At 45.7% G+C, this 23,765-nt stretch overlaps 1 protein-coding gene and 1 pseudogene across 4 annotated transcripts in view; both read left to right on the forward strand.

The window, feature by feature from the left end:
- Positions 1–23,765, forward strand: part of LOC120812370 (talin-2-like) — a 127,335-nt gene that overhangs the window by 84,284 nt on the left and 19,286 nt on the right. For all 4 annotated transcript variants that reach the window (XM_078097927.1, XM_078097928.1, XM_078097929.1 and 1 more), the window contains 5 exons: positions 3,784–3,930; positions 4,468–4,569; positions 4,679–4,798; positions 5,382–5,528; positions 13,849–14,015. In XM_078097927.1, coding sequence (XP_077954053.1) covers positions 3,784–3,930; positions 4,468–4,569; positions 4,679–4,798; positions 5,382–5,528; positions 13,849–14,015 — 683 coding nt within the window. The remainder of the gene's footprint in view (positions 1–3,783; positions 3,931–4,467; positions 4,570–4,678; positions 4,799–5,381; positions 5,529–13,848; positions 14,016–23,765) is intronic.
- On the forward strand, positions 1,958–3,160 carry LOC144391306 (general transcription factor II-I repeat domain-containing protein 2A-like; annotated as a pseudogene).

Below are 23,765 nucleotides of genomic sequence, written 5' to 3' on the forward strand. Positions count from 1 at the left end.
AAAATTTCCTTCAACTTTCTGTATTTTCAGCAATTTTCTGAAGTTCATTTCAGCTTTTTGCATTCCAACGCATTTTCAGCAGGAAATGCATTTTCTAGTTTTGAAAAGTGTTATTTATGGACCTATGGCCGCGTAAACTGTAAGTGAAGTTGCACAGCGACAAGTGATGCCCGGTTACCCCCGAGATGTCCGCTCACGCTAAAAAAAGAAAAGTTGATGACGAATGCCGTGTTTTCAACAAGACATGGACTGCCAAGTATTTCTTTACAGAAATTAAAGGTAAAGCCGTGTGCTTAATATGTGGTACACAGGTTGCTGCGTTTAAAGATTATAATTTGAATTGCCCTACACGACGAAGCACGAGGATAAATACCGGAATCTGTCTGATGAAGAACACGCAAGGGAGGCTGCTGCGTTGATGTTAAAACTGCAAACCCAACAAGGACTTTTTACCAAACTTCACACCCCCAGAGATGCAGCCGTCAGGACAAGTTTCGTAATTTCTCACAAAATCGCCAGAAAAAGTAAGGCGTTTTCTGACGGAGAGTTTATTAAGGAGTGCTTATTGGACTCTGTTGCGCTGATATGCCCGGAGAAGAAGGGTGCATTTGAGAACGTGTCACTCTCCTGACTCACTGTAACGAGGCGGGTTGAAGCCATCGCTGGAGACTTGGAGCTTCAGCTGAAGAACAGAGCGGCCGACTTTGACTGTTTTCTCTGGCTTTGGATGAGAGCTGCGTTTTACGTGACACCGCCCAGCTGCTTATCTTCTTACGTGGGATAACTGCAGACTTTCAAATCACGGAAGAGCTGGCAGCCGTGCAGTCAATTAAAGGGACAACCACAGGTGTAATATTCGTGTGCGTGCGCTGACATTTAATTGTCTAAGTACGACACGTACCAGTGAGTTTCTTTTAGTCGGCGCTGTATGCGTCCATCTTTATTTGCGCATATTTACTTCTGCGCATAAACACGCACCTTGATGACCTCATCACACCATGACAGACATTTGAACCAGAAGTATCCAAGATACTACAGAATGGATTTCCGCCGGTAATTAGCAATGGATATCAGGCGATATTTGAAGAGACCATCAAGTGCTCCCACTCCCACAGATGCCCGTAAAAGGCCTCGAGTACAAAGTAAGACTGAAGAAGATCAATTCACGTTTTTAAACGTTGTTTTGGTTCGCACAACATCGCATTAAGACAGGGACAAACGCTATTAATAACGTGCTTTTACATACAATGATGCAGGTAACGAGCCAGCCTTCCCTGTCCCATCTAAATAGGCCTAATAAAATTAGTAATTATCCTCACGCATATTGCTGCAGATTAGGCTAATTCATTGAAAAATTGTCAACAGATTATGTGCAAGCCAGTTAGACATAGCTAAGAGAAATGTTTTAGTTTAGCTATAGAATCTTCAAATTTCGCGATCAAAGTCAAATATATTAGTTTTTTACTTTCATCATGTCCGGCTCTCATAGAAAACGTGAGCGGGGAGCAAAGCTGTTGCTTCACTGAATAGGCCTATATGCTTAATCAATTATTTTAAGTCTATGTAAACATAGATTATTTGAAAACAAGTCAGTTCTCAATGTGAAAAAACATGCTGTATAGGCTATTTATGATGACATAGGTAGTACATGAGTGTTCCTTTAACTTATGTTGTCAGTGTAATTGACAGGCTGCTTAACTGGTGTTCTCAGAAATCATGACAGTGGAGAACCAAAGAGTGGAGAAGAGGAAAGGGGAGGAAATGAAAGAAGACCAACAGAATGAAGAAACAGAGAAAGGGGAGACAGAGAAAGATGAAATAGAGGGAGGAGATGAAGAAACAAGTAGTAAGAGAGGAGTAAGAGAAGAAACGGAGGCAGGAGAGATGGAGAGTGGAGAATCTGAAGTAGAGGGAGAGGAAGAAGAATCTGAGACTGAAGACACAGTGAGAGGAGAAATAGAGAGAAGATGCCACCCACATATCTGGACAGAAAATATAATGCAATATAGCCAGGACAGCCTTACAGAGTTGCGACGCTTTGTGTCGCGTTGCATCGCATCGCGATGAGGTCTGTATGATCACCAAATTCAGAGTTTACCCACCTCTAATTTTACCACTACAGCACCGGTCAGGACTGAAATGGGACAAGCTGGCAGGTGTGACAACAGATGGTTGTCCAAATCTGACGGGGAAAAATGTTGGACTTTTAAAGAGGATGCAGGATAAAGTGACAGAAATTAACCCTGTGCAGAAATTGACATTTATACATCAGGAAGTGTTGTGTTAAAAATTAACCATGTTGTTGATGCTATAACTAAAACAGTTAACTTTATCAGAGCGAGAGCGTCAAATCATAGACAATTTGTTGCACTTTTGGAGGAAAATGAGAGTGAACATGGTGACATAAGCTACCACGTCAGGTGGCTCAGCCTTGGCAAAGTACTGAGAAGTGCCTGGGACCTGAGAGACCAGATTCAGAATTTCTGTGGGAAGAAAGGACATGTCATCCCAGAACTTTCAGATGAAGACTGGGTGGCAGACCTCGGATTCGCTGTGGATGTGCACTCATGAACGAACTGAATGTCAAACTGCAGTGCAAGGGCCTTTTTGTGCATGAGATGTACAGTGCAGTGACGGCTTTCATGAGAAAGTTGCAGCTTCTCTCAAGCCAAGTGAAGGACAACATTCTGACCCACTTGCCAACACTAAAGGAAGCTACAAGATCAGCCGATCACCTCCACAAGTACTCAAGCAAGTTTGAAGCACTCCATGGAGAGTTTTCAAGGCGATTTCAAGATTTCAAAACTCTTGAGAGTGAAATGCACATGGTTTCTTCTCCCTTCAACTGCAGTGTGGACAATGCACCAAGCGATGTTCAGATGGAGCTCATTGACCTGCAGTCTGACCTACTTCTGGCAGAGCACCTCAGTCTCGCTGCTGGACTTTTACTCCTCCTTCAAAGAGGAGAACTTTCCACACCTGAGGAGGCATGCTCAGAGGATTCTGGACCTCTTTGGATCCACCTATGTATGTGAACAGACATTTTCAGTGATGAAGTTCAACATATCCAAACAGATCCTCTATCACTGATGAGTACCTCTCAGCTGTCCTTCGCATAGCCACCTCAGACATTCAGCCAGATTTCAATGCCCTTGTTCAAGCCCAGAACAGACTGGATTATTCGCGCTGAAGAGATAAAATGAGGTGGAAAACATAACAGGTTATTGTTTGTTGTATTGCAGTATTTCTATAAACGTGTTAAGTTGTTTGTGGTTTTTCCTTTTTTGTGGAACAAAGTTAAAGTGTGAACAAGATAAAAATAAATTGCAGCGATTCAATGATTGTTTTTGTTTTCTTATTTCAATTTCACATAGCCTAATATAAATATTTAAGGATTAAGAGTTTAAATAAAACCATCAAAAGCAATCTGCTTTTCTATAAAGTTAAGTTAGGGTAAATGAAATTATTATTATTATTTATCTTAGGGCATAAGGCATATCAAAAATAATATTGAGCAAAATTTAATTGAAATATTGTCGATGTGGCCCTCCAGCAGTGCTCGGGTTGCTCATGAGGCCCCCGGTAAAAATTAATTGCCCACCCCTGGTATAGCGGGATAACTTTATTACATTTTGGACTTGGAGTAGTACAAGTCTTTATAGCCGCAGTAGTCCAGCCAGGTGAAGTGTCCTCTAGTGAAACACTGCCTACTTACCAGCTGTAGGGACAATCTGTAGCTGAGAAAGTGTCACAGAAACGTCAATTAGCTGACTGTGTCCCCAGGCGTCCCATACCCACGATGCCATCTCCGAAGCGGCCCAGCTGATGAAGGAGGCCGTGGACGACATCATGGTGACAATGAACGAAGCAGCCAGCGAAGGGGGCATGGTCGGCGGTATGGTGGAGTCCATTGCTGAGGCCATGGGCAGGGTGAGTAAGGTTGTGTTGGTCTCATGTTTGTGTCATAATATCTCATGTTCGCTCAGGTGGTTTTAAAGGGATTGCAGGTTCACACTTATTTCCCATCTTATTTGTTTGAAGGCAAAATGAGCCTTCGGTGAAAGAGTAAAAGCATAGTAAGCCAGATAACCACTGGTGAGGTTATCTGTCGTCCACCCTGCCGGGGGACATGTCACCGTGTTGACAGTAATGTTAATAATTGATGATGAACAGCTCACACTCGCACTTGGCTCAAATCTTATGCTTCATTTTTCTTCTCCATTTATTTTACCCTCAGCTTAAACATAACAGAGAAACCATCATTATAACCCCATTAGCATATATAAATAGGAAGCATTTTAAAAGAATGCCAACATTAAAAAGATTTACATGTTCTCACTAATGTTTTTAGTAAAGCAAATACAATAAATATAAACTTTACGATAGCTAATATTGGAGTATATATTGGCCCCTTTATGTTAGCTATGTACAATAGTTGGTTAAGTACTGAAAGGCTGCTCTTCACAGCTGGAGGAAGGAACACCACCTGAACCTGAGGGCACCTTCGTAGACTACCAAACCACCATGGTGAAGTTCTCCAAAGCCATTGCTATCACTGCGCAAGAGATGGTAAGATATTCAAACCTGACTTTCTGATTTTTAGAGTGGCAATAGTTGTCAGCAGGGCCACATAAACATCAATCTGCCCCTGCTGATGATGTATTTTCTCTGTTGCCAGATGACTAAGTCAGTAACCTGTCCTGAAGAGCTTGGCGGCCTTGCCTCACAGGTCACAGTAGATTATGGTCAGCTAGCACACCAAGGACGCCTTGCTGCAGCCACTGCAGAGTCAGAGGAGGTGAGAAGACATGCTCTCTGTCCTATGGAGTGCATGAGGGAAAAAACATACTTAATACTTAAACAAAACCCATTCATTTTTTTGAAATTCTGCACCTGAAACATCAGTTTACTGCAAATCTTCATTTTTAAACAAAAACTGTTTTTCATATGTATTCACTCATACATTGATCAAAGCAGATGGGTCCTGTGTGCACGCATTGCTCTAAACACCCATATAGTATTTTCTGTGGATTCCGGGATTAAAAAATGTGTGGAAGCATTTTACTAATACGCACGCAGACCTTACCAATACATTGTGCAAAACAGGCTGCTATAAAAACCCTGCTGGTTACCATAGCAACATTATGGCTCCACAAGTCTAAAAGCCTATACTGTAGTGACGCTCATAATGAAGCACCACCCGACCATGAATCTCAGTCTGTAAATGAAAGGTTTAGTGATAGAATTCCCTCTCTGAAAGGGCTGAAAATCATTTTCATCCACCCACTTGATACGAGACACGCTAGTTTAGGACATTGCGTACACTGACGCAAATAAAAAGACGGATGCGGTGTAAGTCAATACCAGGGTATTCTTGTTAGGTCGGCTACCAGATCAAGACACGGGTGCAGGAACTGGGCCATGGCTGTATCTACATTGTCCAGAAGGCTGGAGCTCTGCAGCTCAGCCCCACCGACAGCTTCTCCAAGAGGGAGCTCATCGAGTGTGCACGTGCAGTCACGGAGAAGGTGAGCTGTGTGGACTGAAACTGATACCGTATCTGCAACTGATCATAAGGAAGCTTGATATACATAGGCGGCACGGTGGTGTGGTGGTTAGCACTGTTGCCTCACAGCAAGAAGGTCCTGGATTCGACTCCGCCCAGTGGCCTTTCTGTGTGGAGTCTGCATGTTCTCCCCGTGTCTGCGTGGGTTCTCTCCGGGTTCTCTGGCTTCCTCTCACAGTCTACTAGAGCCCAGAGCTAAGACATGCTCTGGGGATCAGGTTAATTGGGGACTCTAAATTGCCCGTAGGTGTATGAATGTGAGTGTGAAGGGTTGTATGTCTTTGTGTTAGTCCTGCGATTGGCTGGCGACCAGTCCAGGATGTACCCTGTCTATCGCCCGAAGTTGGCTGGGATAGACTCCAGCCCCCCCGTGACCCTGCGTGCAGGATAAGCACACAGATAATGTATTTGTAATAACATTAGTAGTAGTTGTAGTGTTAATAGCATTAGAAATACTAGTAGTATGCTAGTAGAAGTATCAGTTGTAGTACTAGAAGTACTAGAAATATTCGTAGTGGTTGTGGTAGTATTTGAAAGACGTATTTCAACGAAACCGCTTCATTCTGAGCTTCATGGTTAAGGTACATGACCCATTATTTTGTAATGATGGAATTGGGTGAGGGGGGGTTGGGAGACTGAATGTTTGTTATTCAAACTAAGAGGTTTTCAATTAATAGGCCTCGTCACAAACATTACAGTAAGAATTTCCTCCATGGGGCTTTTATTTTGATATTATTGGATTGGGTGGGGTGGGGGGGTGTAGATAGAGAGAGGGAGGGTGAGAGGGTGAGGAAGGGAGGGGTGGTGAGGAAGAGATAGAGAGGGAGAGAAAGAGGAGAATTAGACAATTAGAACAGACAGTCAGTCGACTGACTGAGTGATTAACAGTGAGAAGAGGTCATGGTGGAGGGGGGGTGGGGGCTCGTGTCTTTATCATGTTAGTTTGTTGACAGAAAGCATAGCTGCGTCATGTGACTCCACTAATCAGGTCATAGGAGCAGCTGTGAGTCACAGACAGAGATACATGTGTGTGCGAGTAACCAAGGCAACGGCGCACCTGGGCTCATTAACGAGCTGCTGCAAAGGGCAGACACAGGACAGCGAGTTACACAGAATCCACACCTCAAACAAATCACCACCAGCGCAAAACTATAACAGCTATCTAAAAAATAAGACACTTGTGAGAGACCCAAGACTCTACCGAGCGCATGGATGTGTTTTTATGTCTGTCCGGTAATAAATATGGCTCCTATCGCAGTTGACAAAACGTGTACCTTCTGGATTTTTGTGAGAAATATGTCGGCAGATTTGTATTGGAGCCTATGGGGCTTTTGGCAGAGGTTGTGTCACTCTAACACTCCTTAAGCCATAACTAAAGAACTCTGGGATTCCATGAACACATTAATCCAATCAGCACAACCATGCCCTCGTTAATCTGAAGAAATGAAGCCTCTAGAGGGTATACTTTGGCTGCAAGGACAGAAGTTCCATATTTTTTTAACCAGATTCTGATGCTGCCCGACACTCTAAGATCTCCGGGTCTCACTCTAGCAGACGCAATACACACTCATGTAAAACTCAGAAACGGAGCAAAGAACTAGTGAAACATAATTAGTGCTTATGAAAAAAGTAGAATAGATATCAACAAGCAGTTTTCATAAAATAGTTGAGACTTGCGTCAACATTTGAAAGTTTAAATGGTGTCTGTAGCTGAAAGATTGGTGAAGCTGAAGAATCTGAAAGTTGAAGAAGTACAAGAGGATTTGAAAAACAGTCTCCATTGGAAAACCATGTTAAAATATTAATGATTATTGATTTATATAAATTCAAGCTTAAGAGCTAGAAATCTGAAAAGCCATAGCCCCCTCTCCTGAAAGAGCTGAATATTTTAATATTTGAATGGTTTTAATAGCTGAAAGTGTGAAGGAGTTGAAAGATGCGGCGGAAGAAATAGAATAATAAGATGTTGGAATAAAGATTCGAAGAACAGTAGTTGGAATGCTTAATGCATTCATTAACAATTATACATATATTTTTTCTAATAGTAAACATAGAGGCCTGTGTTCACTGTAAGATTTAAGAATAAGCTGTTTAGCGCTGGATAACTGATTAGTATGCTGTAGATGAGAGGTAAGCTTTTTATTCTAATTTGTATTCATTATTTGTTGTTAGTTTTAGCTTTAGCCATAATGCTGTAGCAGTAAGGCGTATAGAGTTGGAAGAATATAGGTTTAATGTTAATGTTATCTTAGGCAGTAACTGGTGCGTTATTATATGGTAGCAGTCATGCGGGTCATGATAGCACGGCCTCCTGATTACCCTCGCGCTGTGCAGCTAATGACATTACTCATATCTTCCTACTATGACCCAGGGAGAAAATAAGCACGCCGCTCACACATTCAAAGTCCTTTCCACTTTGAGTCTGTGATTGATTCAGGATTCATACTGAAGGAACTGTAGGGGTGATGTGGTTTGGGGTGAGTGAATGTTGGGTGAGCAGACAGAGTCTCGGTCAGAAGACCCGAACGGCAAGGAGTGGAGTGAGAAAATGATGCAAGGCAGGTTGGATGTAACACCAGTAGTTAATTTCCTTTTTTGGAGCTTGATATTTATTCTGTGTGCTGCATCAAAAACATAGACAAAGAAACAATACAATTCAATTAAATAACGGAGTGGTCAATCAAACAACAAACAATCCTACATGGCTCCTGGCACATGTCTGAGAACAAAGGAATTGGTCAACATAGCACATGTCACAAAAAGGCATCACAAAGGCATACAAATAAAACAATCAAAAGGATAAATTGAATTGACCACTCACGTTAACTTGAATACGCACACTTCAGGATACGGCACTGGAGTGGCAGGGAGTGGAAAAAGGTGAACTGCCAGGGGAGCAGACTATTTATAGTCTCCGCCCCCTTATCCAGCAAGTTTGATTGATTGATTGAGTCCAGCAGATTCACCAGTCATTCATAAAGAAATTAACAGAAAAAAAGCCCAGGTTCCAGGGAGTCTTTTCACAGCCGCCCCGGAATTGGGATCAATTCCTCCTGGAAGGAAGACTCACTCTTCTGCCAACTCCGGAAGCACCATCAGACGAGACACGGGTCTGGTATAAGTTTGAGGGCCGACTTGGACGTCAACTGACCGTACGCGTCCATCTCTACCGGCCGTGACAGCTGTAACTCGACCTGTTGGCCAGGAGGCCCGAGGCAGTTGTGGGTCAAGGATCAAAACAGTCTTCCCTACTTCCAGATTCTGGACTTCCCTCAGCCACTTTCCTCTGGGTTGTAGGTTAGGCAAATAGTCACGAATGAACCGTGTCCAGAAATGGTCGGCCAACATCTGGCTATGACGCCACTTCCTTCGCCCAAGGAGCTTGCTGTTGGCAAAGCTGGCTTGTGGCAGGTAGGCGTCCCGCCGCCCCATCAGGAGCAAATTGGGAGTGACAGGATCAGGATCACTGGCAGCAGATGAAAGATAGCCTAAAGGTTTTGAATTCATAATGCCTTCTACCTCAATTAGGACAGTGTGAAGGATAGCTTCACAAGTGGTCTGATTCCCGAGAATCACTCTTAGGGCGTTCTTGACGGATCTGATTTCGCGCTCCCTCGTCATATTGCTTAATGATGAGCTGCGTAGTGGGATGCTTTGGGTCCAGAATGATTGGGTGGATGATGTCTGGGTCCAGGTCCGGGGATCTACGAAGTCTTCCTCCCACCCTCATCAGCCCAACATCTGGATCCAGTTCAGGAGATAGTTGGAGTAGACGACTTTGCCTAGAGAGAGGCTTTCCTTTACGGAGAGCGTCAAGTTCTTCAGGGAAGCAGGACTCCTGGGCTTGTTGCAAAAGATTTCCGTTGCTGCACCTTTGGCCACTTTATCGGATTGGGTCAATGTTTGTTCAGTGGCAGTGATGAGATCACTCCAGCTTTGATGCTGAGAGGCATTCGGCCATGTACTGGTGGCAGCAGAAACATTCAGGCACATAGAAGCTTTCCTTAATTCAGTGCTGTTTGCGAGTGATGAGGTGTGGAAGACACCCGGAGCAACAGGCCAGCAAGTCTCAGGGTGTTGAAGGAAGGAAGGTCCATCCGTCCAGCAGTTAGGTTGAGCTAGGTCACCCAGTGTCTTGCCTCGGGTCAGGGCATCAGCTGGGTTGTTTGGACTGTCCACATATCTCCAGTCTGTGAGTTCTTGGATCTCTGCGATACGAGTGCCAACAAAGACCTTGTAGTGGCACAACTCAGACTTCAACCAGGTCAATACTGTTGTGGAGTCACAACGAGCTCAGGGTCCGTCTTCAACCTGCGTTCAGTTCCTCGCAGCCATGGCAACAAGTTATGGGTTGAAGAGATTAACTGTGGACTTTTGGGTGCTCTGAGCAATTGGGTAGCATATCGAGACACTCCCCCTGCTTCCGTCACCGCAGTTTTCGTCTCGAGCAGCTCCAGGCAATAATGATCTTGCTTAGACCGGGTTACGTCCTTTTCCTTACGGTGTGGAAAGGAATCTAGTCTCCACAGTCTCTCCACATTCTCCATCAACTTGGCAGTAGCTGGGCAGGATACAGTATTGCAGAGTGTAAACAAGGCTTGTACACCAGAAATCGGAGGTTAAGGTAAGGCATTGGCTGGGTCCTGAACAGCCCAACCCAGGGCAGTATGGACAGTGATGGGTCCCCCATAAGGGCCAATGTGGACAGGCTCTTTGGGCACCAACAAGTGGCAATGATCTGAGCCTATCAGGATCAGTGGCCGGGCGTGTACAAAGTCCGGTAAGGGTAGGCCTCGCAAGTGAGAATACTCCCTCTGCAGGTCAGAGGCTGGACAGGAGTGCTCAGCCAAGTTGAAGACAGGGGCACTAAAGGCATTGGCTATAAGGAATTTTCTCTTCTTCTGGCTCACTGGGGAGATCGAACAGGAGATTGTCTCGCCACTTATGGGAATCACTTCATGATGCACCGTTCTGATATTCAGGATCTCTTCCGGTCCTTCTAGTTTCAGCTGGGACACTGCAGAGGTTACAATGATCATTCTTTCTGAACCATCGTCAAGTATGGCATATGTCCTCAGCCTCTGCCGGCCATTGATTAAGAAAACTACTACCCAAACTACTACCTTCAACATCACACGGGGAGATTTGTTTGGCTGATCTATGTACAGAGTGTCGGCAGGGCAAAGTGCACGGACGAGCAGATTGAGGGTGTTCCCTGTAGCTGATTTCTCTGAGCCGTGGGGGCCTGTGGATGGTTGAGGTACGATGTTAAGCAGGATGGTGAGATGCAACTCTATGCAGATGTTGCAAGGCTTTTTGAGGGTGCAGTTATCTGGCTTATGACAGCGGGCACATCTGTAGCAACGATCATTCTTCTCTATCCATGTTCTTAGTTGTGATGGGCTGAACTCCTTAACTTTCGGGCAAGTTCCCAGGAAGTGTTCCTTGTTGTTACAGTATGGACAAAAAGATTGGAACTTGGGTTTCCCATGGATGATCGCCCCCCTTCCACGGCTCTGTTGGACATCAGGCTGGCTCTCCACAGTGGCTGTGTTGCTCAGGTACATCGTAGTTGGCGTAGCCCTTCTCCCCAGGTTCTTCTGGACTGGCTCTCGTTTCTCCATTGATGGAAGTGCCGAGGCTTGTTGGGCAATACTCTTGGCCCGGGGCCATGCCGAAAAGTCCTGCAAGGTGTATGTTTGTTCTGAACCCTCTCTTAGGATGCCACGAAGCAGGCAGTGCTCAATGAAACTGTCTCGGTTTTGAATGGGAAGTTTGGTAAGTAGCCCGTCTACATGAGAGCCACATTGCAACTCACTTCCGTCTGCACCTTCCACTGACCGCAGCATGCCAATCAATGAATGCACAGAAAGAGCAAAGTCCTGGAACGCGTTGCTGTCACCAAGTCTGACAGATGGTGAATAAAGGATGCTCTCAAAATAAGGCAATCTTGGCTTCGGGATGCCAAAGGCAGTCGCCACTAATAGCTCCATGATACTAGCACCATCTGATACCGTCTCAGTGGGGGTAGGCAAGGAAAGAGTTGCAGGTTTCTCACAAACTGGATCTGCAGGCCTTTGACTCCTGGCCAGATGAGGTGCGGTCAGCGTTTTTTGGTGAAAATAAGGAGGTGAGGGAGCTGCATGCTCTGGATTGGAAGGTTGAACTACTGGGTGATCCTCTGTAGGGGCATAAGAAGTCGCAGCCTGACTCACAGCATCTACGGGTAGACTCACAGCTGGAGGTAAGTGTTGGAACAGAGAAGGGGATCGTTGACTCACAGGAACTGGATAGGAAGCCAATATTTGAGGACCCGCAGAGAGAACCTGCTGCTCGGAGAACAAGTCAAGAGGTTCGGCTGAATATAGAACTCTGGTTCTCATGGAGAAAGGAGCCAGCACTTGAGGTGGGTCATTCACACTGGACATAGCCGCAGAGCGGGTGGATGTTCTGTGGTCATTCCTACATCCCCTGTGAAAGATGTTATTATACAAGCCTCTTCCAATTCTCTTTGGACTTTCCGCAGCCGTCGCTGTAGAGTAAGAGACCCGGTCATCCTCTCTCGCTCCTTTAAAGCTTCTTGTGCTTGCCTATCCAGTTCTTGTGCCCGTTCATCTATAGCTTGTTCCTCCTGAATCTGACTCTGCATCTCCTGCAGTTCTCCAAGTTTTCTCCTCTCCCCAATCATGGCCGCCTGTAGAGGGGTGAGCTCGACCTGCTGGCTCCTGCGTGAGCTTCGGGAACTCCCACTGGCATAAGTGTAGCTAGAGGAGAAGGACCTTGGTACTGGCTCGCGCTTGCCTCTAGATCTGCTGGGTCTCACCTCTCCCACATGGGGTGGAGCTGGCGCAGACTGTGGAGCTGGGTGTAGAGCGGGCTGTAGAGCTGGGTGTAGAGCGGGCTGTAGAGCTGGGTGTAGAGAGGGCTGTAGAGCGGGCTGTATAGCTGGCTGTAGAGCGGGCTGTAGAGCAAGCTGTAGAGCTGGTTGCTCTCCCACTGCTGATTCAGGCTGGCCGTAGGGTGGGTGTGGGTGACCTCTTCGTCCAACGCCTGGACATCAGCAGCATCTGGGGTGGAGGCAGTTCGCCTGCTTGGCTGTGATGAGGGAGGCTTTTGGGCTTCTTCCTGGAGATTCCTCCAGGATCCGAGAAGCCATAGCGGTCAGGTGGACGCCTCTCTCGCTCAGGCCTGGTTACCGTCTCTTCACTACTGGTTCCAGCTTGGGAAGCCTTCTCTTCCAGGTCCAAGTCTCTTGACTTCTTACTTGCCATGGTATCACTCACTCAGTCTCCGGCTCGAAGCACCATTGAAGGAACTGTAGGGGTGATGTGGTTTGGGGGGAGTGAATGTTCGGTGAGCAGACAGAGTCTCGGTCAGAAGACCCGAACGGCAAGGAGTGGAGTGAGAAAATGAGGCAAGGCAGGTTGGATGTAACACCAGTAGTTTATTTCCTTTTTTGGAGCATGATATTTATTCTGTGTGCTGAATCAAAAACATAAACAAAGAAATAATACAATTCAATTAAATAACGGAGTGGTCAATCAAATAACAAACAATCCCACATGGCTCCTGGCACATGTCTGAGAACAAAGGAATTGGTCACAATGTCACAAAAAGGCATCACAAAGGCATACAAATTAAACAATCAAAAGGATAAATTGAATTGACCACTCACGTTAACTTGAATACGCACACTGGGGAGTGGAAAAAGGTGAACTGCCAGGGGAGCAGACTATTTATAGTCTCCGCCCCCTTAGCCAGCAGGTGAAGTTTGATTGATTGATTGAGTCCAGCAGATTCACCAGTCATTCGTAAAGAAATTAACAGAAAAAAAGCCCAGGTTGCAGGGAGTCTTTTCACATAGCAAAGTTGAACACTTTGTGGTCTTGTGTTTGCTTTCACATACAATCTGTTCCTCATTTAAATGTACCTCCTTTTTATTTAGTATTTAGGATACAAGGATAGCCAGCATTTTACAAGGGAGATGCGTGACTTCAGGCACATCAACTTAAATGTGATTTTGCCAGTGACTGATTTGATACGTGTTTAACTCTTGTATTTGTCTTACTCCAAGTGTCCCCCATTAATCCAGCTTCAGATATTGTTCACTCTAAAAACCTTACGCGCAGGATTGAAATGTTCTGTTAACACCCTTCAAAGAGGTAAAGCTGCTGGGTAATTATTGAAAATGTGCATGGCATACAGAAAGAACCCTGTGCACCTCTGAAAACAGCTTGTTTGAAGGACCTGTCTGCATAACTAATGCTACCTTTTACTTCCAGGTGTCCTTGGTTCTGTCAGCACTGCAGGCGGGGAACAAAGGCACCCAGGCCTGTATCACAGCAGCCAGCGCTGTTTCTGGCGTCATCGCTGACCTGGACACCACCATCATGTTCGCCTCAGCTGGAACTCTCAGCCCTGAAAATGAAGAGTCTTTTGCAGACCACAGGTGCAATGACTTTGACCAAGACATGTGTTTAAATGAAAACTTATAATCATCAAAAAGATAACGATTGAGGATGTTGAGAAAGGACTATATGATTCATAGTTTGAGCTCAGAGGAAATATATCTTAATATTTCAGTTTTTCTTTTGATGAGTCACTCAGTGCAGTTTGCCAATAATACTCAATATTCAGATGCTTTTCATATAATAAATGCAAATGGAAAATTGCCTTTCTGTTTAAAAAGCAACAGCATCCTGTTGGGAGCGGCTAGGGGGTCGTATTAGGTTACTAGCAAATGAGGAACTAACTTATGGACATTATTAGAATTATTAATAATCACTAAGATACTTCTTTAAAATAAATAACGGGGCACCACCCTGAGCTAACAGGGACCACTAACCAATACTATAAATCAAGTCTTATAATGGATATTCAATCCTTGAGAGTGAAGATGTTGGAAGGATTTAAGTTTGAGCACTGGCAATGTATGTCAACTGTCACCACCATATAACCACAATTAAACACAGGAAAACGGTTCTTTAAAGTATAACAGGGTTTATTAACTCACAGAAACACCGATCAAGATCACCTATAACTGCAATCAACTAACCCTATAACACTTATTTTAAACCTACTCACTAAACAAACAATCAAAAACCAGAGTGTGTGTGTGTGTGTGTGTGTGTGTGTGTGTGTGTGTGTGTGTATGTGTGTGTGTGAGAGCGCGAAGGGGGGTGCGAGAGAGAGAGGGGGAGAGAGAGGGGGGTGCAGGGAAGGAACGACGGTGGGGTTGCCCGCAAAAATAAGCGGAGTGCCGATTATCACACTAGGGGGCGAGCGAGAGCAGCGGGCGGAAGTGAGACCGTTAAATCAAACCACCGAGGAAGACGAGAACGTTAGGCGGTGTAATACGACTACTCGACGCGAGGGGCGAGCGAGAACGAAATGCACGGAAGTGTTCCACGTAGTAAAACAACGGGGAAGACGATAATTGCACTGCTATGGCACCGCTATCTGTTGCTAGGGACCACGGCTTGGAAAAAGGAGGGGGATACTTAGACGCAACGTGAGGAGATTCTGACGCGCTACCAGCGGAACGTAGATCAGCAATGTGAATCAGTATGGTCGGACTTATGTGTGTGCAGTTACGGGAACAAACGATGTGGCTCGCGATACGAAATGAAATTGCAGGCAAACGGATCTCGTGGCGGAGACCCGGGAAAAGCGATCTAAGATCGAAAGAAAATAAGGAACTATTCTGACCATGAGATATCATTCAACAGCGTAATACAGTTGGCGCTTTCACTCCCTTGCAGAAAAGCGTATCACAGTATCAGATCAACAGTATTATTACGACATTTGCAGGTACACATTCAAACATAAATAAAAGGTAGCGGATTCGTTGATCCGGACTATATCGTACCACGTTATAACTGAACAAATCAAATAAACATCAAGTTTATATAAACACCCTCAATTAGTCTGCCCAGAAAACAAGTCTCTTATGGGTTGATGGGCTCGATCGACGTAGCGTCGGTCATCGGTTTTCAGCTGACTGGTGAGAGTTGAGCTCCGTTTAGGAAAAAAAGTGGGCAAAGGCGATTTAGAACTTCTCGTTTGAAGCTGCGTGTCCAGTCCTCCGGGTTGCAGCGGGAATAAAGTCCAAAAGGGGCGAAAAGAAGACGGAGGATCTTGAGTTTGTCTAGAGTGATTAAGACTGAAACTTGGGAGTTGGAGGGAAAAGAAAAGAAAGCAAAGTTGTGTTGTCTCGATCTAGCACTAACGGAAGGTCAGGCGAAAGAGATCGATTCTTTGGCGCAATCTCTTTTTATAAAGTTAAGGTCCATAAATAAATGTCACTGTCCTCGGCCAATGGGAGCTCTCTGTGTTCTTTTTGGACATCCTCTTTTTATGGCCAGGTGGGATTTGGAGAGCTGCAGGGCTCCTGTTATCAGCCCCTGGCATCAGGCCACGGGGGGATGTTGTGGAATATTTCAATAAAAGCTTGGTAGAAAAGAATGATTTGTCTGATAAAACAGAGTCTTGATGAATGATCAAAGTTGCAAAAAGTCCATTTATTGCTTGCAAGCAGGAGGTCAAATACACAGGCACGTATCACGGTGATCTGTGGAAATGGCGTCTCCGAGCAGTAAAAACGCTGAGTTTTTATACACATGTGAAGAACATTCTCCGTGCCAGTTACGAGAAGCTGCAAAGCAGGTTGAGATAAGAACCCAGGTGAAGCTGAGGGTAGCACACACACACACAAGATCCTCCTCAGTGGCCGGTGCAAATTATAATTAATTGACATAAAAGTAAAACTTGGACCCGGAACTTTCGTACTGAATAAGATATGAACCAAGGCCATGAACAGGAGTCCTTTGTTTTGAAGTGTCTATGAGATCGAGTCGACCGTCCTCCCTTCTCAGGACACAGCTGCAAACTAACATTTTGTATCATGCTGCTCTTTGCACATCAGGGTCAAATACAGGACACTTGAGACACGGCTTTAGCACAAAACAATATTATAACATATTTTACCATTACATTCCACTCTTTTGATTATTCTTTAATCACACAAAATATTGCAAAAAAAAAAATGTTTTTGTGAGACCATGTCTCGTATTTAGCAAGCAAGTGTAAACCACTCTTAGATAGCTGATTACAAAATCACAAAAAGATACTTGAAACTGAAGCAAGCAATAATATGAATAAAACCGTAGTGACACAAACGACTACTGTGTCTATGTGGAGGGGTCCTGACCGTGTTCTTCTTCTTGTGTTGGTCCGCAGGTACACGTTGGGATGTGGAGTCTGCCAACCTTCTTTCTTGTGAGGCATCCGCGTTGTAGACAGTCAACACAGATCACAATGCACGTTGTGTCTCTCGGTCAACTGCCCGTTGTGAACCCGTCCGTGGTCACTGCAACGGTGGTGTCGGTTGATTGACACTTGTTGTGGGGGTAGGGTCGCCTGAGCCCACTGCTGGTACTGGATCTGGAACCTTCTTGCAATGGGACGCGTGGACCCAAGTTGCCCTTTCAGCTACTTTGACAGCTGTTTGGGTGACTAGGAGGATCTGGAATGGTCCATGCCAGCGTCGTGCTTTCCAGTTTTTTCTCCTGAAGTCTTTCACCACCACAAAGTCACCAGGTTTCAGTTTGTGGAGTGGGCCTTCAGCTGGTTTTGGGAGGGCGGCTGCAACCTGTTGTCGTATGTTAGACAGAGCAGAAGAGAGTTGTGCACAATATGTTAACATTTCATGTTCGCATAATGCGGTTGAAGGGAGTGGTGCCGTCGGTGCTTCGGTTACTACGTGAGGAGGAAAACCAAACAATATCTCGAAGGGACTCAGGTTGCTTCATGTTCGTTTTCTCATGCGCATGTACATCAACACTAGAGGCAGGGCCTGCCTACATTGTGAGTAGAACAGGTGACACATGCAGAACAAAAGTTTTGTGCATATGCTGTGAACCCCTTTGTTAACCACATTTCATTAAGTGCGCGTAACTTTCCCAGTCAACTTAGCATAATGAGCAAAATAGTGTTTAGGTAAACACGGCTTGCCGTCGGGTCCAGTCCAGATACCGTTGGTGTAAACACAGCCAGATGTGGACCAAAGCCGTCTTTCATCAGGGGTAGAGAGTGACTGCATCGCTGTAAGAGAGGAGGGAACTGACTTCTCAGAGCACATGAGAGCCACAGGTAGTGGGAAGCGGAAGCAGAGCAGCAGCTTTTGCAGCCGTGTCTGCTCGAGCATTTCCCTGTGATACATCATCCGTATTGGACGTGTGTGCTGCACATTTACAGACAGCAATAGCTGTGGGTAGCAACATGGATTCCAACAGTTCAGCAATGAGAGTGTGGTGTAGGATGGGCTTACCGTCCAATTTAAGGAAGTTCCTGTGTTTCCACAGCACCCCAAAATCATGTACAACACCAAACGCATAGTGAGAGTCAGTGTGAACTGTGACTGTTTTACCCTTAGCCAGTTTACAGGCCTCGGTCAGAGCGATGAGCTCGGCTGCCTGGGCTGAGAGGTGACATGGCAGAGGACCCGAACACAGCACACCAGAGTCAGAAACAACAGCAAAACCAACACGATTTTCACCAGACTGAGGATCGCGGGAGGCGGATCCATCCACATACATTACCATGTCGCTGTTAGTTAGTGGAGTGTCCACTTGGTCAGGGCGAGGAGTGCACTGAGCTTGGAGCTCAGCCAAACAGTTGTGGTCCTCCCCATCCCCAGGAATAGGAAGTAATGATGCAGGGTTAAGGTTAGTACAACGTTTTACAGTGACATTCGGCATGTCCAGGAGACACGTGTGGTAACGCAAATAGCGAGCCGCAGAGAGGTGAGATGATTTCTGTTCGAGGAGAATCAAAGAAACCGCGTGCGGAACGAGCAGAGGTGCGTAACCCACTATGTCACGTGAGGCTGTGAGTGCCGCGGCCACAGCGCGCAAACATTGTGGCAGTCCTGCAGCGACAGGGTCAAGTTTTGCGGAGAAATACGCCACCGCGCGGAGTTTATCACCATGGGGTTGTAGCAGCACAGAAGTCATGCAGCCCTGTCTTTCATCTACTGTTTGAGTAAATGGCTTATTCGGATTCGGCAGTCCAAGAGTCGGAGGAGTTTGCAAAGCACATTTCATTTGTGTGAAGGCTCCAAGACCCTCTTCAGTCCAGATTATTTTGTTGTGCGCTGTAAGATTTTTCCCATGGATTAAGTTTGATAACGGATGTTCCATTTGTGAGTAGTTTGGAATAAATGATCGACAGTATGAGCACATGCCCAAAAAGGACATCATCTGTTTTTTGGTGTTGGGTTTCGGTATTGATACGATCGCAGCGATTCTTTTTCGGGAGAGGGTTTTTCCTTCTCCAGATAGGTCATGACCTAGGAAACGCACATTTTGAAACACAAATTGTAATTAAGAAAGGCTGGCCTTGTAGCCTTCCTTCGCTAAATGTTTGAGTAGTTTAAGCGTGTCTGTCTGACACTGTGCCTGATTTGGAGCTGCAATCAAACAGTCGTCAACATACTGCAGAAGTGCAGAGCCGGGAGAGAGCGTTACGCTCTCCAAGCTTTCTCTGAGCGCATCATTGTAGATTGTGGGTGATTCGGTATAGCCTTGACACAAATGAGTGAAAGTGTATGGCTTACCGTTGAAGTTGAATGCAAACCAAAATTGACTGTCTTTGTCGACTGGCACGCTGAAAAAAGCATTCGACAGGTCAACAACAGAAAACCATTTAGCTTCAGGAGGAATCTGAGCTAGGATTGTGTAAGGAGTAGGAACATTTGGTGCCCGTGCATGAACGGCCGCATTTACTGCTTTTAGCTCCTGCACGAAACGCCATTCTGTAGGCTTGCCAGCATCTCTGATTTTTTTCACTGGAAATATTGGCGTCCTGACCGGTGAGTCTGGACATGGAACTATCACTCCTGCCTCCAGGAGCGAATTTAATACAGGTGTAATACCGTCAATGGCCTCTTGTCGGAGGGGGTACTGGTGTTTGTGGGGGCGGAAGTCAGAATGTGGAGTGATGACGACGGGTTGGCAGTTGTTGATCAAGCCTACGTCATATTTGTGTGCTACCCAGAGTGTCTGTGGAACAGACGCAAGAGCGGGAGAAATTGACGTGGGAGTTGTTAAAAATGTTTCAACTTTGTCGTTGTGCTCATAAAACACATAGACAGATCGACAAGCTGATGTGAGGAGTACACAGTGAGTTCTGTGAAACCCTGTAGAGGCGGAGCGCAGAACAAGCGGATCGATTGTCTCCTCCCAGTCAGTGAGAGATTCACACTGAGCCACAAATGGTCCCAAATCCCTCCATTGGTCAAGGCGTCCTTTAGACAGTGAGACATGGGGATGTGAGCTGGGAACTTGAAACAGTTCTTTCTGTGTGGGAGACAGAGAAATAGACACAGCAGGTTTACAAGTTGACCAGTACAAAGTAGAACAGGCAATTGCATCATTGAGGGCCTCAAAAAATGTCTCTTCAGAAGAGCCGTCTGGACCCTCTGAGACATATGTTGTGCAATGCAGGTGTTCAGGGTTCATACGGTCTGCATGAGGAGAAACCCGTGCTTCACCAGCCTGGCTTAGCCTCCGAGCATCATCGATCGGGATCCACCACTGATACACAAAAGAGGATTAGAGGGAGCCTTTTGCACCATTTGGAGTGCGGCTCTACGCCTAACCACTTTAAGGCCGCCTGGAGATGACGTTAAAAACAAATACCATATGTACACATCAAGTCTCTGCCCATCAGATTTATGGGACTGAGTGAAGAGAGTAAAAATGAATGTTTTACTTTTATGTCAGGGTTTAGGTCAGTCTCGTCAGAGTGTACACTCGTCATAGGTGCAGTAAATTTTTCTGTCACAGTCAAACCTGAAGCCCCTTGAGAATATACATACCGCCCACTCATTTTTTGATTTGGAAAATGTTTTTCTTGAATTATTGAATGAGTAGCTCCGGAGTCTACTAAAAACGTCAATTCTTTCCCTTCCACAATTACTCTTGTAGTTGGCATATCTTTGTATGCATCTGATGAAAACATAGCATACGTGAGTGGTGGTGGTGTGGATGTATTCTGTTGCTGTTGCTCTAAGTGAGAAATGATGCTGAGCAAAACAGCATGTTGTTCTGCAGTGTGCGTGCGAGGAAGCAGGTCTTCATGGCAGCATTGTGTGTGCGTGTGTATGTGGGTGTGCGTGCGAGGAAGCAGGTCTTCGTTGCAGCATTGTTTGTGTGTGGTGTGTTTCACTTCCCTGTTTTGGAGATGAAGCAGTCGGTCCTCCGTCACATCATGCGCTCTCCCTCCCCATCGCACCGTCAGTCTGAAGTGCCAAATTGTTGACCCCCTCTGTCAGTCCCGGAGTGGCGCTGTCGTCCATGTGGCTGACGTACCTGGTTTGGACGGTAGGGGCAGTCTTTGTACCAATGTCCTGTTTTGCCACAGAGGAAGCATTCATCGGGTTGCACTTCTTGTGGGGCCCCTCCTTGAAAACGCCCTCTTCTCCCATGATTTATTCCATACGCTCGTCCTCTCTGTTGGTCCCTCCCATAAGAATTTCCGGATGGGTGGGGGTCTCGTCCTCCTTCTGCACCCAGTGTCAACTGTTTTACGGCTTGGAGCATCGCAAGCTGGGCTTTCTCCCCAGTCTGCTTGCTGCGTTTGTCTTGACACATTTGATTTTCCACATGCATTTTATAGTTGTGTCGTGCATGTTTTACCACTTCTGTGAGCCTTGCATCTTCCAGACCCAGTTCAGTGGCAGTTTTGACGTCTGGCAGAAGCCCGTTCATGAAGGTGTTCTTGAGATGAGTTTCCCACACAGTCATGTTGGTTATGTCTGTGGGCTCCTCGAGGCCGATGTGAATCTGAAAAGCAGCCACAAGACGCTGATAGTAAGACGTTACATCTTCGGTCCTACCTTGTTTTGTGCTGTTGATGAGGGCCATGTTTACTGTTGCCGGAAAAGCTGTAACAACAGCTGCACATACTGCGGTGACAAATGCTCTGTAGGCAACGTTATCTGCATGATCCCAGTCGGGTGCCTCGTCGCGGGAGTCACAGCCCTGACCAGTGACTACTGCTCTGATTTTACTGAAATCACTCGGGCCCACATGTTTGACCAGAAGACGATGGATCTCGGGTCCGGTTGGCATGAATTCTTTACAGAAGGCCAGGAACTCTTTTCCAAAGGCTGCACCGTTTTTGATGTCGGGCAGGTGAGAGGATGCCTGTTGAATATCAGTCGCTGTCCAGGGTCGAAACACGACACCACAATGCCCATCCGGTCCCGGGACCTGAATCATGGGAGCCTGGATGAGGGAGCCGTCAAAATTACCGTCCGTACTGTCCATATCAGGGTTTGACCATTGGCTGGCCAGGGGCTTTGGGGTGGATTGGGCTATGGGGTAATGCGAGAAGGGGTTGGTCGGGGACATTGGTGTTGCTGGACCGCCCTGGTTCTGGAGTCTGGTGACGCTGCGGGTCTGGTATGGAGGTGGCGGCGGTCCCGCTTGTTGAGCTGGTTGAGGTGGGGGAGTTTGGTGGCATGTGTTCAGGAGAGGACCGCTTGCCCCTGTCAGGGATGGATACAGTGGAGAAGACACAAGTGGATTATTCTGTGTTTCTATGTCAGGCTTTTTAGGTGTTAGACACGTCATTTTCTTCATTGTTTGTTTTCTCTCCCTGCATTCACATTCCATTTCCCATTGTGCCAGACATGTCTAGTTTTTCTCTATTAGTCTTTAACTTTCATCTTTTTACCACTTTTCAAATTTTTTAACCTTGCTTCCAAATCCCCTCTTAACATTTTAAGTTTAGCGGCACTCAACGAGCCGTTTTCTGGAAAACCAAACTCTTTTGTCCAGTATAGGAGACACTCTGTACATGTTTTCCCGTATTTCTGCTGCATCATTGCCACAATCGGACCCGACGGTTCCGTGTGTTTTGCGGACTGGCCACCCATCTTTTACTGGTGTGGACCCTACCGGTTTACTTATTACAATATAGTCGTCACCGTAAGGCGTAGTTTCTTTACTCAAGGAAAAACTTTGCAAAAACCCCACTCAAAACTCACGCTTCAATATCGCCACGATCTTATTCTAAAGGTAATTCAGTAGAACTCACGTTTGGTTAACAAAAACAGTGATATCGTTTTACCTGCTTCAGCATAAAATTCACGTATAGGCTATTTCCACGATCTTATTCCACAGGTGGAATTCACGTTTGGTCAATAGCAACGTCTTATTTTACCCGGGTAGTCAAGCGATCTGCGTTACGATCACGGAGAATTTGTTCCGAGTGAAATCTTTGCCGTAAGCAATCCAGTCTCCTACTTGTAGTCTAGCAATGTTACGATCTCGGAGAATTTGTTCCGAGTGAAATCTCTATCGTACACGATCCTATCTACCTTTGCATAAAATGATGCATTAGAAATATCCCGGAATCATGTACTCAAAAAAATAAAATAATAATAATAATAATAATTTAAAAAAACACCCAAAAATGTTAAAAAATAATTGTATTCCCCAGACTATAACAACCACTTGATCAGTCATCCGATTCCGTTATGTTCAACTCTTACTGTTACTTTATAATTGGAATTTCAACTTCTTACCCGAGTTTGTAGAAATTAATTCTTTTTCGCTGGATACACGTGACGTCAATCTGGACTCCTCTGGTTTCCGCCGGTCCTTTCTCTCTTGTCTAAGGAGGTATGAGGCAGGATCATCAGTTGGTGATCCTGGAAAGGGCCCTTTCCCCGGACGGTCCCCCGGAGCCTGACGGACGGTCAGCGTATCCTGTTCGTGACGCCAAATTGTTGTGGAATATTTCAATAAAAGCTCGGTAGAAGTGATTTGTCTGATAAAACAGAGTCTTGATGAATGATCAAAGTTGCAAAAAGTCCATTTATTGCTTGCAAGCAGGAGGTCAAATACACAGGCACGTATCACGGTGATCTGTGGAAATGGCGTCTCCGAGCAGTAAAAACGCTGAGTTTTTATACACATGTAAGGACATTCTCCGTGCCAGTTACGAGAAGCTGCAAAGCAGGTTGAGATAAGAACCCAGGTGAAGCTGAGGGTAGCACACACACACACAAGATCCTCCTCAGTGGCCGGTGCAAATCATAATTAAATGACATAAAAGTAAAACTTGGATCCGGACACTGCATGAAAAGTGAGATTTTCGTCCCCGTAAACGCCCGGAAATCTCCCTAATT

This window comes from Gasterosteus aculeatus, chromosome Y (assembly GCF_964276395.1).
Source record: "Gasterosteus aculeatus chromosome Y, fGasAcu3.hap1.1, whole genome shotgun sequence".
In the NCBI taxonomy this organism is placed as follows: domain Eukaryota; kingdom Metazoa; phylum Chordata; class Actinopteri; order Perciformes; family Gasterosteidae; genus Gasterosteus; species Gasterosteus aculeatus.